Source organism: Liolophura sinensis, chromosome 5 (assembly GCF_032854445.1).
Source record: "Liolophura sinensis isolate JHLJ2023 chromosome 5, CUHK_Ljap_v2, whole genome shotgun sequence".
NCBI classification, from domain to species: Eukaryota; Metazoa; Mollusca; class Polyplacophora; order Chitonida; family Chitonidae; genus Liolophura; species Liolophura sinensis.
This window is the reverse complement of record NC_088299.1, coordinates 4,189,155-4,209,453: the sequence shown is the minus strand read 5'-3', so window position 1 is coordinate 4,209,453 and position 20,299 is coordinate 4,189,155. Positions and strand designations below refer to the sequence as shown.

At 42.9% G+C, this 20,299-nt stretch overlaps 1 protein-coding gene across 1 annotated transcript in view; it reads left to right on the top strand.

Moving 5' to 3' along the window:
• Positions 1-20,299, top strand: part of LOC135465978 (msx2-interacting protein-like) — a 53,485-nt gene extending 33,186 nt beyond the window's left edge. The window contains 15 exon segments of the mRNA XM_064743360.1: positions 245-356; positions 748-836; positions 1,100-1,248; positions 1,490-1,615; positions 1,946-2,173; positions 2,440-2,609; positions 2,838-3,026; positions 3,457-4,690; positions 4,692-12,525; positions 12,963-14,539; positions 15,032-15,338; positions 15,766-16,739; positions 17,130-17,324; positions 17,771-17,929; positions 18,462-20,299. Of these exon segments, the coding sequence (XP_064599430.1) occupies positions 245-356; positions 748-836; positions 1,100-1,248; positions 1,490-1,615; positions 1,946-2,173; positions 2,440-2,609; positions 2,838-3,026; positions 3,457-4,690; positions 4,692-12,525; positions 12,963-14,539; positions 15,032-15,338; positions 15,766-16,739; positions 17,130-17,324; positions 17,771-17,929; positions 18,462-18,590 (13,472 nt within the window). The 3' untranslated portion in view covers positions 18,591-20,299.

Below are 20,299 nucleotides of genomic sequence, written 5' to 3'. Positions count from 1 at the left end.
TTAAGTCAGTTTCCTGATTTCTTAACATTAAATGAGAGGCTTGTTTTTAAAAAAAAATTGTCGACATGCTTGTTTTAAACAAAAATTGTTGACATGCCTAAGTAAATTTTAATTCTTTTGCTTAGTAGCAATGTTGTGTTGTCGCCCTGTAATTTGTTTTTAAGGCACTTCGGTATGTTTTTATTTACAGGGTTATTCAGGCTGTCAAGAAAATTAAAGCACGATCTTTCTTTGTTTTTCACAGACACAAGTTTACGAGATGGTCTTTTTCACGAGTACAAGAAGCATGGGAAGGTAACAGGCATTCAGATTGTCGGCCAAGGAGAAGATCGTTCTGCAGTTGTCAGCTTTAGAAAGTAAGTCACGAAGATAGGGGAGTCATTTACTCCTGACTCTTGTCTCATGATTTTCTGAGTTCATAATCATTTACATATTTGAAAAGGAGATTTAGAAATGCAGTTCTTGTTAAATATTTGGGAATCATTTAGCAAAGCGACTACACAAAGTTTATTGTAACTACAACGCTTAAAATATGTGTCACTATTGTCATTCCGATCAGCTTAACCTTCGACCGGGGAACAAGGGAACACTGATATTTAAAATGAAGAAAGGTGTACAGTTTACTTGTTTTTGCTAATGAAGTATACATTTGGTTGATTTGCATAGTCTGTAATAAATCTGATGAGGAAATGTATTCCTGCTTTCGTTTATCAATATAAATTATATAAATTTTTTATGAATTGTCAGATATGAAGATGCATGCAAAGCATTGGAAGCATCCCACGACAAGCTCTTTTTTGGGACGAAAATTCAAGTCACCCCTCATGAAGGACTAGGTAAAACTCATTTTTCTATTTTCAGTCCATATTATGAATTTATGTAAAATTGAGATATTGTTAAAAATCTGAATGCCTGTATAATAATATTTGAAACTGTAAAATGTTAAAACTAAAACTTGGTTAAGAACTTTTCGAAGCCTAGAGCAGCATTGAACCAAATAAAAAAATATTAGGATTGTTAAAGTTATTTGTATACCCCAACATCTCCTGATAAATCGAGTGTTGCTTTAAAGTTTTTTTATTTCCTAAACCCGTTCTAGAAGGTGAAGATAATGAGTTCCGTCCTCCTGAAGTTGAGTTGGACGAGTACCATCCCAAGGCAACACGGACACTTTTTGTGGGCAATCTCGAGAAGGATATTACAACGCAAGAGCTAAGAGATAGGTTCAAGAAGCTGGGAGAAATCATTGTGAGTATCCCCCCAGTGGTAATTAACGGGGTCCAGGTATCTTAGGAAGAGGATCAAGGTTTCAGCAAAGGAATACAAATTAGTTAAAGGATTCATGAAACATAACTGTTAAATGATTAGATACGAATTTTAAATGATATTTCAAAGTAATTCTTTTTCTTTAAAAAAAAAAATTGGCTAATGACATTTTATTTTTATTTTTTTAATTTTCGAAACCTTAAAGTAGCTTTGCCTTTTGCAGGATATTGATGTCAAAAGACAGGGGGCGATTTCGGCCTACGCCTTTGTCCAGTATGCAGATATCACAAGTGTTGTGAAAGCCCTAAGGACTATGGATGGAGAACATCTTGGGGCCAACAAAATAAAGGTATGGTATTTTGGCTAAATTATTGGAGAACTGGCCTCATTTGTGCATCCATTTCTGAATCCAACATTATCAGCATTGATCACTTAAATATCCCACGCTTTGCAAAAAAAGATGAAATGAATTTGGGCATTTGGTGCATTCGTCCGTCTGCTAGTGTGGATTATCTTGTAAAAAATCCTCTTCAAATTTTGTTCAATTTTGATAAAATATTGTGTGACCTTCGATTTTGTGCAGTTTGAAAATGAGCATGATCCATGTAGAAGTTTTCCAGGCTTACATTATTCAATGGCTTTGAGTATAAATTCATTGAATTTGCTTGTTTCTTTACAGCTTGGCTTTGGGAAAAGTATGCCCACAAACTGTGTTTGGCTGGACGGATTATCGGAGCCTTGCACAGAACGGTTCCTGTGTCGGCAGTTTGCGCGATTTGGTGGGATAAGCCACTCTGTGATCGACAAAGCACGACACAAGGGCTTGGTCTACTTTGATGCTATGGAAACGGCACAAGTGGCTGTAAATGAGATGCGGAATAGAGTTTTCTTCAACAACAAAATTCAGGTAAAATATTCATCACATTAATAGAATAATTAATGGTTACTGTGGATTTAGTGGTGACTTCATGCTCATGGGTGGAGGAAGGAAAAATTAAAATATGTTGGAGGAGGGTGATTGAAAACTTTCTTCGTGTTGTGCTATTTTAACTAGAAAGGTATATACTTTTGTTGAAACCGGGCATTTTTCATCTGTCGTCCGCTGCTCTCATTTACATTTACCTTCAACACGAACGATTGTTAATGTGGGCGTCCCACATTTTTCATTGACAGATTGACTTTGCGAGCCGTGACTGTCAGACCAAGTTTTTCGAGAAGATGGAACGAAGCGGTCAGCTGCGACCTGGAGAACGGCCAGATGAGAGAGGGGGGCGATTGTACAAACAACAACAACAACAAGGCTTTGAATTTTACAATGAACCTTTCAGGGAGGAGACAACAGGGTAAGTTTTACGGGTGCTCAGGAAGTTGAAATGAAATTACAAAAAACATGTAGTGGGAAACAAAAGGCTAGTGTGAGCATACCTGGCAAATTCTGTATAGTATTATGTGATAGATAATCACAGTGGTCACATTATTAAGAAAAATGTCTAACTTCGAACTAGTTCATAAAGAGTTAATCATCCCAGATCAGTGATCCGTTTATCCAAACTCTGTATATTTGATTTCAGAACATTTGAAGGCCGATCTTTCCCCGCTTTTGATGCGACAACTGGTAACTCTAGAGCACGACGCTCATTCAGACCACGTGGGGCAGCTAACAGGGGAAACTTCAGAGGTCGTGGCCGAGCAGGAAAGGGCTTTTTCTCGGAGGGAACCCAGTTCTCCCAAACTGAGGAATTCAGGGAAAGGAGATCTAGGTATGTGTTGTCAATAACTATTGACTTTCATGATAAGAGGCCAGTGACCAATGGGTGATGTGGTTACATGTTAGATTGAATCCAGTACTGTCCAGTACACACCAATAAAGGTGTGGCGGTTTCTTTTGGGTGATGTAAATATGATCCACCCTGAAACCCATTTGATATCCGTTAAATGAAACTTTCTAATCATACTCAGAAATGAATAAATAATACAGGTGGTGTTAAGAAATTAATTGCATACAGAAATTATGAAGTGAGAATAGCAATAATATGCAGAAAGTTATGAATATGTTTGGTGAAGAAAAATATCAGTAACAGCCTCTGTCATAGGAAATCTCTTAGGTGAAAGAAGGGTAGTGTTTCTGTTCCATTTAAAAATATTCTTACATGATTATACCCTTCATGAATGTTTTGTTTTTTCTTACAGCCGCCATACAGAGGATGATTTTAGCCAGGGAAGTGGTTCATTCGCCGATGACTCGTACGAACGGGAACTAAGAGAATACGGTGTCAGTCAGCGTGCACGTGAAAGAGGTTCCAGTGCTACACGACGTCGTGGAGACGGCAGTCCCAGTTCCTTCTTTGAAGGTCAGAGACGACGAGAAAGTTTGGATGAGCCGTTCGATGAACGTTTCAAGGACAGTTATTCAGACAATTATAGGGGCAGTGAAAGCCCAGTCAGTCAAAGAGACGCTTTTGATGAGCGATTTGACTTCAGGTCTCGCTTTTTTGATGAGAAGCTTCATTCCAGGGAAAGACTTCCTGATAGAGAGCGTAGAAAAGAAGGCTCCAGGGACCATAGTGCTGATAATGACAGTAGTGGACAGTACAGTGGTAGTCGTACACCTGTGCCAAGACACAGTGAGAGTCTGAGTCCACCACCCATCAGAGACTTGCAGAAGGAAAATATTTTACCCCGGGCACGGACTCCGCCAACCCCAACGCAGGAAGAGCCCCCTATTTATAGTGCATGTCAAGACAGTGTGATGGACTTCAGAGAGCTTCAGGAACAGAGGCGAAAATTCAACAGGGCTGGAGAAGTCCCCTCGGATTCTGTGGTTCGGGATGAATCTGACAAAGAGTCACTGCGGTCATTACCTGGGAAGCAGAGACTCTCGTCAGAGATTGTTATGTTACCTAAGAAGATGAGAAGCATCCCGGACCAATTTGACATTGGGAAGTTTGAAAGTGTAGAGGCGAGGGTAATAGCCCGGAAAAGGAGTCATGAGGAAGCTGAATCCTTAGCTACAAGTGGTCCCTGCTCTGCTGGGAAGCATGAACGGACAATGCCCCGGGTTTTGGGTGTCCTTGGCAGGCCAGGGGAAACACCTAAACCTGTGGTAGAAAGTGATGTTAGAAAAGACAAAGCCAACTGGATGGTGACTTCTAAAGACAGTTCCTTGGTTAAAAAGGAAGTCAAGCAGGCATCCAAAGAAAAGGATGCTGCTAAGACTGGACAGGTTTCCAGTTCGAGTTCTAGCAGTCGAGGAGACTCTGAACATGGTGAAAATGAACTGTCGAAGTTACATCGAGAAAAATGGCTGCTACTAGAAAAGTTGAAACAGTTAGAGGACGGTGGAAGCACAAGTGATAATGAGTCTACCTCTGCTACAGAGGAAGATGTGCGTCGTGTTGTTGCCAAACGACCTCGCTTAGATGAACCAATTGGCCTCAAAGAAGGACCTTTCCAAGTTGAAGGGAAAGGAGGAACTGAAAATAAAGGTGGAGAAAACTCGGAATGTGTTAGGTATAGACGTCAGTCAAAGCTGCCGTAAGCAAATGGAGGCAAGACGGCGGCTGGAGAAAAAGGAAAACCCTTTATTTCCTGGTTCCTCGACTGGGGTCATAGTTAATAGACCACCATGTATAGTGAAAAAAGAAGCTCCAGTGACTTCTCATTTAGAAAATGAGGAGGCTGAGGAAATGGACACTGCTTCACCTCCAGAAATTCCGTCTGAGTTCTGTCGGAAAAGGAGAAAGGGGAGTGAGGGGCTTGCAGCAGATAGTGGACCTAAAACACGGCCCTACAGAACGAAGAAGTCAGATGAAATTTTAAGCAGCGGTGATGAAAGAGACAATGTGGGTGCTGTTGAGAAACTTGTTGTCCACGAACCAAAGAAAATGGACAGTGTTTGTGATTTTGTGGAGATGCCACATGTGCATCAAAGTGATCATATTGGGGATAAGTTAAAAATGACTGAAAACAAAGAGGGCAAGCCCTCTGATCAAGACTCTTGTATTGACACAAAAGTGTCAAAGGACAAAAAGACTTTAGAGCAACAGTTGTCCATATCTAGTCTCTCTAGCAGGCATTGTGATGTCTCAAGGGAAGTAGATGCCATGAAAATGTCTGATTCTTCTGAACCAGTGGTAATACCCACCACGGGAGACCCTAGTGCTGAAAATCTCTGTGATCCTCGACAACAGCATCACAAGGAAGAGCTTGTGCTGCTGCCACTGCCCATGTTTGCCCTGAAATCATTAAGCCCCTCTCATCTGCCATCCTCTCACCAAACTACATCGCCACAGTTTCATCCTGCTTCTGCGGCCCCCAAGTTGCAGTCTCCGTGTTTTTCTCCGAACAGCACCAAATCACAGTCGCCCATGTTATCACCAACTATCTTGTCCACAGACAGACCGCTCACTCTATCAGTGGAGTCCAAGACTCCAAGCACACATGTGTCCAACCTGAGTGAAGTGTCAAGAACGATATCTGCAGATGTCAAGAAAGTTGAGAAAGAGCTGCCCTCTATTGAAGCGCACCGAGAGCCCACCGCTACAGACCAGGATAGTATATCTGATGGCATTGGGGAGGATCGACCCATGTCCCCTACAGGACTCACTGTTGAGCAGAGGATAAGGCTCATTGATGAGAAGTTGAGAAGTTACGACAAGTACAAACGCAAAAAGAAGTCATCAGATGGCACCACTTCCATTGTGTCCTATCCATCCTCTATTCATCGGAAGGAGCCCTCTGATGTGGTGAAAAACCTTTTGTCACGCTCAAGCATCTTTGATCAAGACCGGAAACGGCTTGAACAAATTGATGCAAAGTATGAACCGAAAGATGTCACTGTCAATTTTGACCCCAATCCCATCAAATCTGTCCACAGAACAAAAGCGGCGGTGAAGGAGATGCCAACAATGCTAGGCTCCTTGGCGTCTGGATCTTCCCACTGCCACATACCTGGACAAAAGCCTGCTGTAGCTCCAAGCTTTAACTCCTGGGAGATTTGTAACAGCAGCACAAGCGTGACTTTGGCTCCCGTCACTGTAACTACCTCCTTGCATACTACCCAAGTTTCACCCCTCGCAAAACTGTCACCTGACCCATCTACCTCATCTTGGAGCCACGGTGTGAATTCCCAGTTAAAAAAAGCATGTGATGTAATTCGACATGGTGGGGAAGGCCAGCCGAGAGACAGTGGTATTCCCCATCAGCAGAGCAATTTCCCTTCAGGACCAATACCCGTGAAGCGCACAGAATCTGCCTCGTCAAGTGGAAGCAGTGCTCCTTCTGCTAGCCCGGTGACTCCCATGGCTATGCCATGGAAAGAGGGACTGTCATCATTCACTTCCTCAAAGGACATTAACACCCACTTAAGTTCTGTAAAGAAAGAAACAGAGTCTACACATCCCCACTTGAAGAAAGAATCCAGTCGAGATGGGATTACCTCCAGCTCCTTGAAACGAAAAGCTGGACATGACCATGATTCCTCTAGACCAAAGGAAAAAATGGCTAAGTCAGAGTTGAAGTCTGGTTTGTCCAGTAAAGCGTCTGCTGCAGCAAGGGTTGAAGAAGCAAAAGCTGCTCTCCCCAAACTGTTTGAAGTGGACAAAAAACCTACACCTGTACCAAAAGACAAAGACAAAAGTGATTCATCTAGCAAGATTGATGAAAAGGAACATGATAAGAAGATTAAGGTTAAGACTGATGAATCCGGTAAAACAGAGCGCAAGCAGTCATTTTCCAGCAAATCTTCCAAGTCTCCAGAAAAGAAACTTGCGAAACTAAGCAGCACTGAAGGCGAAGAGAAAGACATCCGCCGAGACAATGAGAAGAAAAACAGTCACCATTCCAGCACAAAGAAAAGTGAGATAAAGTCAACTAAACCTCTTGAATCTACCACAAAAGAGAAACATAAAGATATCAGTAAAATGAAACATCTCAGTAAAGAGTCCAGTGCTGAAAGTGATGCAACAGAAAGCAAATTACCTGAGAAAATGGACAAGAAGAAAAATCAGGACAAGGAAAAGGACAAGGACAAAGAGAAGAAAAAGGAAAAAGATAAATCTAAGAGCAAAGAAAGAAAAGATCGTGAAAAGGACCATGAGAAGGACAGGGACAAAGGTTCAAAGGATGATGAGAAGAAAAGTGAGAAGAAAGACAAACAGAGAGACAAAGATGAGAAACCTCGATCCACTGAGCAGAGAGAAAAAGACAAATCCAAGAAAACGAGGGAAAGTGATAATTCAAAGCACAATGATAGTTCAAAGAAAAAGGAAGACAAAGAGAAGTCTAAGTCAACTAAACATAAGTCTTCTAAATCTGACAAAGGAAAGAAAAATGATGTCAAAGGAAGAAGCAAGGAAAGCTCTGAGAAAAAGGGAAGTAAGCATGATAGAAAAGATGAAAAGCGAAGCAAACCTCCCCCAGGGTTGACAGAACAGGATATGGCTGTTTTCAAGGAATTCGGATTTGATGAAAATGAATCCATGTATGATAAAGTGAAAAGGAGATCCAGCAAGGCAGACAACAAAGAAAAGGACATGGAAACAATGCGACAACAACTGAACCGACTACATAAAAGTCGTCAAAAGAAAGGAAGGTTAGCCAAAAGTGAAGAAACGGACAGCAGTGCTCAGAATTCTGATGAGGAAAGTAATGCCTCCGTGAGTACAGCAAGTTCTAAAAGGGAAAGAGCTGAACCAGAACGCAGTCAGAAAAAGAAAAAGAAATTTGCTTTGATAATGAGTTCTTCATCAGAAGAAGAAGACAATTCTTCATTTTCTCACAAGGTATTACATAGTGAAGATGAGGAGAGAAAGACAACCACCAAACAGAAGACGAAACAAATCCATAGCAAGCAGGCGGCAAAAGGAGACTTTCTCAAATCAGATGTGTTCTCACCATACTCAGATGATGACGATGATGAAGATGTACCAGTGCAGCCTGAAAAGGTGAAGAAGCCACCACAAACAAAACGGCCCAAGAAGAAATCATCAGATACTGCTGTCGTCAAGCAGAAGGAACTTGTTTCACCTTCTGAGGGCCCAGATGTGACAGCCTCTGATACCAAGACACCGACTAGTCCACCAAAAGTTACTGAAGATGTCAAGCCACACCAGCCATTACCAAAGCCTACTATCATGGAGGACACATCAGCTCCATATAAGGCAGACAGTGAGGGCAGTAAATCTGATGTTGAAGAAAAGCCCAAAAAGCAAAAGAAGAAAAAAGAGAAAAGACCTAAGAGCACTGAAAGTAAGAGCGAAGTCAAAGAAAAATCGAAAGAGAAGAAGAAACTTGTTAAAGATAAGAAAAAAAAGAAGGAGAAATCAGTAGTAGATAAGCCATCTGTTTTCTCTGAGCCTGATGACACCCTGCATGAAGCAGAATCAACAGCGAATGTAGGTGATGTTAGTGCAGATTCTTCCGGTCACTGCAAAACACTGGACACTCTCCCAGGTGGAACTGAAGACACCGAATCTGATAACAAAGAAAAGCGTGACAAGCAGCACAGAGCTTCAACTTCTGAAGAAAAATCGCTGTTGTTTAGCTCAGATGAAGGTGCCGGAGATTTGAAAGCACCTCCAAAGAGTGAGAAGGGTGCAAGTGATATAGACATGAATGAAACTGAACCTGAAGAGCATGACACTGACTCTAAGCAAAAGCACCAGCCTATCTTCCAGAGCCCATGCCATGAAGTGGGTGATGTGAAACCAAGCTTGAATGTCGATGAATCTAAGTTAGAAACTGGAGATGATGATGTGAAGAACTTTCCAATTTCTCTCTTTGGGGATCAAGAAGAAGCAATTCTGAAAGAATCTACTGTGCCTCAGAAGAGCAGAAAGACACCTGACACAAAACACAAGAAAAATAATGTGGTTAGTCAAGGAAAAACAAGTGCACAAAAGGCAGCCGAAGCTGTGTTCACTTTTAATGACAGTGACTCTGATGATTGCCTAAATGAAGGAAGGTTTGTCCCACGACAGAAGCATAAGGCCCTGCATCTGCATTCTTCAGAAGATGAAGAACCTCAAGATGAGATCAAGGTTACTAAGACAAAAGCAAAGAAAAGCAAACCTAAAGAGTTGGAGCCTGCCCCCAGATTTATTGAAAAGTTTCCAGTGGAGGAGCAACGCCTGTTTCCTCCCATCTTGCATAAGGTCAAGTCAGAACCAAACATACCCAAAAATGACAGGAAATCCAAGTCCAAACGAAAGAAAGAAAGGAAAGAGAGGAAGAAAAAAGATCTGTCCCCACCTCGAGATTTGGCCAGGGTTGATGGTCATGTTGTGGAAAACCATGTACTTGAAAATGAGTTTCCATTGCATGGAGTTGGATCAACGGATGACAATATTGTTTTGGATGAGCATGAAGGTTTTTTCACAAGAGAAAGTAAGGCAACAGATGCAGTGAAAGAGATGCCATCTGTTCCATCTCGAGAACCTGAAATTCTTAAGGACGTTGTTGAGCCGCCAACAGCTTTGGAAAGTGCTTCAACTCATGTGGGCGAGACCACACAGTCTGAAGTGTCTGTTGCAGTATTGCCACCGAAGGATGAGCCCTTGACTGATCAACATGCAGAACCAGCAAATACAGATTTGAAGCTACAAGATGACCATGTTGCTGAGCCAACGAAGAAAGCCAAGAAGAAGAGACCTAAAGTCAACAAAGACAAGGTTAGCCACGGTGAAAGCAAGAAGGTTGATGTTATACCTGATGCTGTGAAGTTGGAAGAAGAGAAGGCAGACAATTCAGAAAGCAAGTACCTAGACGTGTTTGCCTCAGTGCTAGGTCATTTGGAAGAGAACAAGGAAACACCTCATGAGACTGAACATGTTAGTGAAGTACCACAGGCTGAGGAAAATGTTGCTCAAGATCCACCCTCAAATGAAGGAACATTCAATGAGGCTGCTGAAGCAGTTAGTCAGTTGTTGGATACTGAGACAAAGAATCTGGAAAGAGAGATGATTGCCCAGAAAGCATTTCAAGAAATGCAAGCAGCTGTGGAAACCATCAAAGAAAAGCCTGCTACCAAGCCAAAACGGAAACGCCAAAGGAAGGATAGCTTAAAGCATGCTGAAGTTGAGAATCCCGGCCTGGAAGATATCAGCAGTACATCCATGCCAGAAACTACAGATAATTTGTTTCAAGAAATGACTCCAAAGCCAGAGGAGCATGCAACAAAGGAGGAGGCGAAAGAAGCTAGTGAAACTACTGAAGATCAGAATGAATTTCCTGCTGGAGTAGAATTTAATCATGAATTTGAAGACCCGAAAGATGATGAAAGTATGGCCATGGCAGAAGACGAACTTGCACGTGCAGTGAAAGTGATTGAAGATAGCCTTGCTGGAACAGATCAGCAGGAAGAAAGTCCTGACATTTTTGGGGTAGAACCAATTCAACAGCTACCGACAACACCCTCTTTATCTCTGCAAGCAGAAACAAAGCCAGAGGTTGAACCGGCAGTGTCCACATCTAAGAAAGAACAGCCACGCAAAAGTAAAAGCAGACGCTCCCGTGGTTCTAAAGATGATGTGACAGCCCCGACACCTGCTCCATTGGATGTCCATATGGATAACCAGTTGCAGTCAGAAATAGCTTTCAATCCAACAGGTACTGATAGTGAAGTTGTTACGAAACAAGAGTCTGTTGAACTTACGCCTGAAATTGAAGGTGAGCAAAATCATGTACCCAGTGCAGTAAAGAGTGAAGTCTCTGATGAACAGAAATGTGAGAAATCTGGAAATCCTCCAAAGTCTTTACTGCGAAGGGGAAAAGGAGGCCAACAACAGAAAGGAGCAGATATCAAAGACGACAAACGCTATTCAGTATTCCAGTTTGATGATAAAGACAGTGATAATATCTTGGAAGATGAGAAACCTGTCACAATTGCAAAGCCAGAGGTGGTGGAAAATAGCCTGTTTGAAACCCCGCAAAAAGGAGAAAAAGAGGATGAGGATGTGAGCCCAGATATTCAGTCTGATCCTTTCACCCCGCAGAAGGAAGACAGTAAATCCGAGTCGGAGGACACAGTTAATAATAGACCACGACGTAGGCGTAGACCCCCACCTTCCTACAAAGATATGGCTACTGGTGGCCTAGGTCTTGCCACCAGATCAACTTCCCCCAGGTCGCCAAGAGCAACGCGTCAGACAAGCTCCCCAAAACCTTTCTCGTCCCCCAAAGTGACAACCTCACCGAAGCCATCTACCTCAGCCAAGTCCTGTGTCACACCGAAAGCAAAGGATTTCCCATCACCCGTTGTTAAACTGGAAAAGCTACCAGAAAAACTCCCAATGCATGGCAAGTCTTTGAAAGTCGATGAAGTCAGTAAGACATCCAAAGACGCTAATCTGGATGTTCATCATCTTATTGCTGAACTGAAGGCCAGAGAAGAACTGAAGCAAGAGCAAGATAAACAGCAGGTTGACCTGAACACAAGGTCAGCAGCCATTAAAAGCGTAGCACAACAGCTCTTCACTCAAGAGCCTGACCAAGAAAACAAACATGTGGAGGATCACGAAGCAGTTGTTAAAACTGAACAAGAGCCACCTCGTGAGCCACGAACACCAAGGAAGAAGCGCAATGCGAGAAAGAAAAAGTCAGATTCCACTGGATGTAGAGAAGCTGAGGATCAATCTGTGACACCTGATAGTTTGTTTTTGCCGGCTACTGAGGTACAGCAGTCAACGGAATTTTCCAAACATGCGTCACCACCCCATTCTGATGTCAATGCAGAAACTGATGAGCTGCAGTTGTCGATGGGAAGTCAGAAATCTGATCCAGAGGAAGGCAGCCTTATCATAGATGAGTCCGGTGTGAAAACATCTTCCGAGACGGAAAACAATCAAGGTGACCTGCAACTGAAACAAGAAACAGACACTGGGCATTCATCACCTTTTGCAACAACCATGGTCAAACAGACATCCAGAGAAAGTGCTTGCTACACACCAGTCACACCAATGACACCAAATACTCCGGTTATCACTACTGCACCTATCACTCCAATGAGTAACATTGAGAGGGTTATCGATGCAGTGTCCAAAGGACAGTTTGATGAAAATCACCTCATGCAAACACGAAGGCGTAGAAGCAATGACCATAGTGCTATCAGGTCTACGGTTGGTGTTATTACTTCAGCACCCTCTGCCATCGATGGTTTCCCAAGTCATCACCAGAGGGCGCCTCCAGTTAGTTTTCCAATGGGCATGAACCACTTGTCACCACCACCAGTTGTTGAATCATCTTCAACTCACAAGATGATGGGTAAATATTTTTTTCCATATATCCCTTTCTTTGTGTGTGGTTAGTTCATTTTGATAACCTCAGTCAAACTTCATTGAGACTTAATACTTTGATCACTAGCTATGATTATTTTTGACTTATTAGATTTTATAACTGAATACTAATGCAGACTGATGCTTTATATTAATGCACACCAGTTAGTTAATAAATTAATAATAGCAAGTGGGAAGGTCTGGCTGCAACCATCTGATGGCCATGGGTTTTCCACGAGGCTCTGCCAGGTTTCCTCTCACCGTAATGTGGGTTGCTGTCGTATGACATATTCTTGATTATAATGTAAAGCATGAATGAAATAAATAGATAAATTGTAAAGGTGAGATTGATTGCAGCATGATTCCTTCATCATTTAACCCTTGCCAATGTTGTTTATGTGAATTACAAATGAATGGATGTTGCAGGTCCAGGCCAGGAGCCATTGATGTTGATGAATCCTCCTACAGAAAGAGCTGAGAAGCCTACTGAGTCTGTTATCCATTCCACTGCCAGCCATCAGACACAAGCAGAGCACGAGAGGCGTGCTGAGAGCAACAATGTCCATGAACCACTGCACATTTCCGTTAGCAACCACCAGAGAGGGCACCTTGGGCATCAGAACTTCCACGATCCCCAACAGATGTCCCCACAGGGGTGCATGATGCCTCAGATATCACCTCAAGGTCATGGATTGCCCCATGCTACATCCACTGGGCAGAACATGCCTCAAATTTCCCCCCAGGGTCAGGTTCTACCGCAGAGTTCACCCAAAAATCATGGACATCTTCAGAGCTCTCCACAAGGCATACACCCCCAACCATCTCCCCAGGGGCATCAGATTCAGCTTCCATCCCCACAAGGTTGGCACATTCAACATCAGCCAGTCATTCCGCACAGCAGTCCACAGGGCAGGCCAATGGCTGCTCCTCAAGCCATCAACACATCGCAGGCATCGCCTCAAGGGCCGGCCAATCTACATATGAGCTCACAGAGTCTTCATCCTCCGAGCTCTATGTCACAGCAGGGTTATGTGATGCCACAGTCACCTGTACAGTCGCAAGTCCAGATGCATCATCATTCTCAGATGCAGGGAGCCCATCATGCCCAGATGCAGGCAAAGATGAAAGCTCAACAGCACCAACAGCACCAACAACAGCAACAACAGGCAAAGATGTTTGCATATCACCAGACTCATGTTGCTCACCATGGAGCTCAGAATCAGGCTGTGCATCAAGCTGCTCATGCTCAGATGCATGCAAATTCCATGAGGCAGTCTACTCAGCCAAAACCGAGCAGTCAGAAAGATCAGAGCTCTTCTCGCTCCCACCAGGGTCACATTTCCACCATGGGGTCAACACCTACCACAAGCAGTGTATCCAGCAGCTCTCATGGCGGTGATAAGCCGGCTGTGGCCATGCAGCAGGCTGTGGCAGAAGGGGCCAAAACACAAGCAGCATTCCTCCAGCCAACGTACATGTCGAACAATGCAGCTCGATGGTCTCCTGCCCATGGCCAGAAACCTCCTGCTCAAGCGTCTGCTGCCATCACTCATCCGTCAGCCATGCACATCAATCCTAACCAGCTGCCAACAACAACAAGCGTGGCACCGTCTGTCATGCAGCAGAGACCACCAAGTGTCCCGGTGCCAGTGGTTTCCTGTGCCACATCACATGTATCCAACAGACCTCCCAGTGCTCATCCCACCTTCCCAAGTTCACCTGGCCCAATGCCCACCTGGGCACACAGGGATGGCAAAGAATCTTCCAGAGAGCATGCTCAACAACAACAACAACATGAAGGACACCGTCCTCAGGAGCCTCGACTGATGCCCCCTCCACAATCTGGAGCCCCCCATCCCCACCCCCACCCAGGCTCCATGCATGCAGGACCCAGTGTCTCTCTTCAATCTCAGCACCACCATGGGAAGCCCGGTGTCCTTATTGGAGTGGTACAGGCTCAGCCGCAGACTTTGCCACCTAAGGAAGCTAGCCCTACTGGTCAGGTGAGAAATCATCGTAGTAGGGTGTGCTATGTTTTATGATTTCATGAAAATTTTAGTTTACACGTATGTGAAAAGAAACTTTTCGAAAAAACTTTTCACATTTCTATATTGAATTGATGAACTATGATAAATGACCTGAAAGTTAAATATTTTGTCTGATTCTGAGAGTTTCACTGATCTTAGAAAGGTGTTTTTAGGTCTGTTGTAAAGGCAGGAGTGATAAGTTGGGGAAAAAGTAAGTTTCCTCACCAAGAATAGTATTTTTTTCTTTGTCTCCTAACTGTACTCTTTTGGGTGAAATTTTGGGTTGTTATTTAGTTTTCTTAGTGTTTTTCATATTATGTTATAATTAAGATTTCTAAGACGGGAAATATACCAAAGTGTTTTTTTTTTTTTTGACATGTGGTAAATTAAGTTCGATTCCAGTTTGCATGGTACATGTGAGATGTTGTTGAGTACCGAATATAAAGTGCTTTCATTTGTGTGTTGTAGTTGTCTGAACAAGTTCATTGGTCACATTCCCAGGTGATCGAGCGTGTCCCTAACCCAGTCCTCGGTCGTAGTGGCTCAGGTAGTGGGCGGGATGCCAGAGGGAGCCACGAGGCCTTGGTCAATCACATGGCAGCGCATGGCAACCCAATGGACCGTGTCAACCAAGAACGCCTGAATCAAGAGCGCCTCAACCATGAACGAGTGAACCAGGAACGCGAGGCCGAGCGTGAGGCTCAGGAGAGATTGGGTCATGAGCGTGCTAACCAGGAGCGAGCTCAAGTCATCGCCGCCATGCAGCACCGTGAGGGTAAGTTTACTCACTTAACATTCTCTCTTCTCATTTCGCAGTTTATTTAGTAGTATTTATGAGTAGGGGGGAGGTAGATCACATTATTTGCAATTTGCTATTTTTCTAATGTTATCGGTTTTAAGCAGCCATGTCGCGCACAAATCTTTGAAAGCTTGTGACCTATTGGTACCGTACTCAGTATCAGTTAATATCAATTACTTATTAGATTTGTATTTATCACTGATGCCAGTAAAGTTCATAGATTAGAAGGAAAGTAACTCCGAGTATTCAAGTCAGTGTTCATTCAAGTTTCGGCCACCATGTTTTGTACTTTCATCCGTGATGTAAATCGCACTTTATATCAAGATTTTTTTCAAAAGTGTTTTTTTTGTTTGTGTACTAATATGATCTGATTCTAATTTTGTACCTGTATTTTACCTGGTAGGACTTGTGGGACAAACAGGTCATCCAGGCCATCCAATGGCTCACTTGCAGACGCCACCATTTGCTCATCAGTCTACAACATCCACTTACGGTCTTCACCATGCACAGCCGAGTGAACTGAGAGCTGCCCTGAATACACCGACGCGCATCATACAGCAGCAGCAAATGCCTCCGCGCTCCATGCCGTCCCACAGTCCAACGCAGAATCATCCCAGCCACTCGCTTCCGCCTGCGCATTCCAACCCACACCAACCCCTGCCGGCGCACGCAGGAGGGAAAGGTTCTCATGGTCACAGCTCTCTGTCAGGGCCGGATGTCCATACAGCAAACCCCAACAACATGTTGCCCCACAACACATTCACAGACGCAAGATCCAGAGGAGAGGCGCATGGCACGCCGACACATTCACGGGAAGAGCCGAGGACCTTACTACAGCCAGCTCATCTCCAAACAGCATTCGGGGAAAGACGAGGAAGCATTCCGGAAAGTGATGCGGCGCGTCTACGGAATACGAGCGCGTTTGTTCCACCAGAACTACAGAAACAGATGTACCGTGGCGAGCTTCGGATGCCTGGACCGAACCATCCATCCATGGCATTCACACAAGCGTCGATGGGCATTGGTGTACATCCTCGTGTTCTGTATCCTGGGGCAGTTCCCCAGGGGCAGCACGGGTCATACCTAACAACGCAGGACGGCATGATGGTGCACTACCAGCATCATCCGCATTACCTGGCTCAGCAGGCTGCTATTCAGTTGGAACAACAACGACAACTAGCAGAGAACCGGCCTCCGTCTCAACCGGTGAGGCCACCCTCACAGCAGGGTCAACCGGCACCTTCACACGCGGCAGTGCTGGCTAATCAAGGCCGTCTGTCTCAGTCACCGTCGGACGGTGTACGCTCACCTCACATTGTGATTGGACGCCCATTACCCGAAGGACCTGGACATAGGGATCTGGCAGAACTCATGCAGGTATGGCTTGCAGTTTCATTACTCTTTGACAGTAAAATTGATGCAGTGAAGAATTCTGCAAAATATCTTGTGCAAAGTTCTTGTGGTCCATAGTAAAGATGGGATGTGGAGAATTTAACATATAGAAGGAGCCTTGTACACAGCTGCTATTTTAGGCTCTGTTGCTTTCTTATTAAGGATTGGATTGCTAAGTAAACAAGAAATAATGAAATTAAGATGTCATCATTCTGTTCATTTTTGCTTTGGTATTGACGTCTTATGTCTAACATATTTTTCAGTAAGGCAGCACTACAGATAGGGCTTCTGTGGTGTCTTGCATGTTTAAATACAATACATGTATGCATTATGAAATCAATAAAGAAGGATTGTTATTTCACCTTTTCGTCACAGAAATACCCTGTGACATGGCAAGGGTTACTGGCTCTGAAGAATGACAGCTGCATTGTGCAGATGCACTTTTTGACGGGAAACCCGAGCCTGGCCAAACTGTCTCTGCCACAACCAGGTGGCTCCAACACTTTGCGCATTGCGCAGCGGATGCGCCTAGAGCCAGTGCAGTTGGATGGAGTCGCCAAACGCATGCAGGTTTGTAACATAGGCTTAGGCCTTTTCTTCCCCAGAAGAATGCCCATTCAATTTTTTTCAAAGAGATAAATTTAAGAAAAATAATAGGAGACGTGGATATTATCAGCTAATTAAGTATAACTATAAATCAGACCATCATTAAAAATATCTTCATTGGGCATAACCTAACAAATCCTCACAAAATAGGGCCCTTACACCAAAGTTTCTCTGGAGATTTTGAAAGAATTTTCTTCTTCTCTATGTCAATCTGTTTTTTTTATCCATTAGCCAGCAAAAACGAAAAAGAAAGAAAAAAAATTACCTTACGACACCCTTTCTTTTTCTTATAGAGTCAGGATATGTTTTTTTAAGGATGGCGTCATGATGGTCTAAAATTTTATGTCAGACAAAAGAAAAACGAACAACAAACAAATTTCGTGTTTTACGTGTGATTTTGGTTGTTGCAGCTGGAGGATGAGTACTGTATGCTGCTGGCGATCCCTTCTGGTCGAGATCACATGGACATTGTCACCCAGACTCAGCAGTTAACCACTGGATTCATACAGTACCTACAGCAGAAGCAGGCTGCTGGCATCGTTAATGTGGCTGCCCCTGGATCACAGATGGTAAGATATGACAACCATATAAGAACATTTATGAAAAAAAAACACAATGAAAATTTCCGTACACAGAACGTTTCATGTTGATCCTTTTGAATTTCTTGAAAAAGAAAAAAAAAAAATGCTTATTGGTTTTAATGATTATGCTAAGAGATCAAGCTGTTTAAAGATATGGGGCTGATGTCACAAAGGCCTTTATGTCCAAATTTAAAACATTACAATACTTAGTTTTTGGTGCTGGAAGTTGGAATTTGGACATATTCGTCTTACAATAACATTGATGAGGTGAAAAAAATTTTAATCGTTAAAGCCGAAAAATAAGCTTTAAGATGGTGAAATCAGAAATGGCGAAATCAGAGTCTGTTTCGATAAGGAAGCACATTTGGTAAAAGTGGTCAGCCGTCTGTAAACGATACTAAGGAAGTGTAGCTGGTAGAATTTTCTTTCTTACAAGCTGATCATCCATTGATTATTATATTTAAAAAAATGTTTAGAGCTTTGATCATTTCTAACTGATTTCTTTCCGCTTCTCTTTCAGCCTGCATATGTTGTGCACATCTTTCCACCTTGTGAATTTTCCCACGGAGTGCTACGGAAACTTGGTTACGATCTGGTGCAGAGGGTGCAGGATCTTGCCCACATGGTCATCGTCGTAGCAACAGTGTAGCCATATCTCGTCGTCATGGCAACACTGTTGTCCTAACAGGCTACCAAGTTTTGTCCTCAGGTTGAGAGACGGGAGGATGACTTAATTATCGACAGTGACAAAATGTCCGAACTGGAGTTATAAGTTTACCAAGAGATCAGAGACACGTTATTTTCCAGCACGACCACAGCAGTATGGGCCAATTCAGAAGTGTTGGCTAAATATTACCTGTGGTTTTAATGATCAATGACAACACCATTGGAGACAGAATTGCGACCTTGTATACCACTGGATTACAATACATTGCGCGCGACTTCATCACCTGAATTATCTTTACATTTATTACCGATTGATGGATCACCCAATTTACAGACTTTTGGTAGTTTTTTTATCTCTGCCATTACACATCTATAGACTTTCCACCGGATTATGAATTGTATTTAAATCTACCACGGAGAAGTATGGATTATCTTTCATCTTACCACTGGCTTATGGATGGCAATTTTGTTTTACCATTGGATAACAGATTTTACCTACTTCCCACAGGATCAACGGATTGGGGCTAGATTTAAATTCCTTATCACCGGGTCATAGATTACGATCACATTTCTTACGATTGGATTGTAAAAAACTGAAAAAAAAAAACAAAAAACATTTGCACTACTGTACATGCATGGATGTTCACATGGAAACTTTTGCTGTTGTATACCATGTGACAGACTGAATTCAGCAGTGCTGCCACCTATTTCCTGTTAGTGTCAGTTTGTGGACAAGGGAGATTACTCCTCTCGTACCTTGTACCAGAATGACCTTGGCACCGTATGTTGTTGTTCATGTAATCGTGCGTTCCCAGTAACTGGTGTTTTGTGGAGTAGCCTAGCATAGGGGCTCCTGACATTACAGATTCCTGTGCGCTGGTTTTTGGATGGAATGCTTGCAGTGTAATCTAATCTCCATGTAAATCCATGGTGTCCTGTGGTTATGTTTTACAACAACAAGTGCAAGGTCGAATTGTGCTCTGTGTGCCCTTGACCTCTCTTCTGCTGTGTTTTGTCGTGTAAACCACATTGGTGTCATTCTGTCACTTTGTTGATTGAGACATTGTGAGGTGGAGTTTATTCGGAATAGACGACAGTTTTCAGTGAGTTCTGTACCTGTCTGTTTCAAAAACGAAAAAAAAAAAAATTTGATGAAAAAAAAAAAAAGAAGAAAATCTGTTTTTCTGTCAGTAACAGTGTAACACATATTCATCAGTATATATATCCATATATATCAGGAAGATGGTGGATTACCCTGGATATGTGCGTGCATCCATTTTCCAAGTGTGGGGTCATATTTCTTGTTCATGCAGCTAGCATATATCAAGTGTGCATTGATAACATCTGAACGAGGAAGTATTCAGACAGAATTGATGTAACAAACTGAACGAACAAATGTTCATACTGAATTGTTCGAACCCTTGTAGGGACATTCATTCATCAATTCACATAAGGTATCTGCTGAATATAGTTAAAACCAGAAGTTAGGTGAGAGACAATGGCTTTCACTTAAGGAGATCAGCACAACAAAAACTGACTGTCCTACTAGATGGAAGGACTTTAAAAGCTTTTGATTCAGCTTAATCTTCGTAGAAATGTGCGAATTTTATCTTGAACTCTGAGCTAAGGCAGCTATTATTGTTTTAAGAAGTATAAATATGTCATAGTTTTTTCTTTATGTTGTGCCCCCTA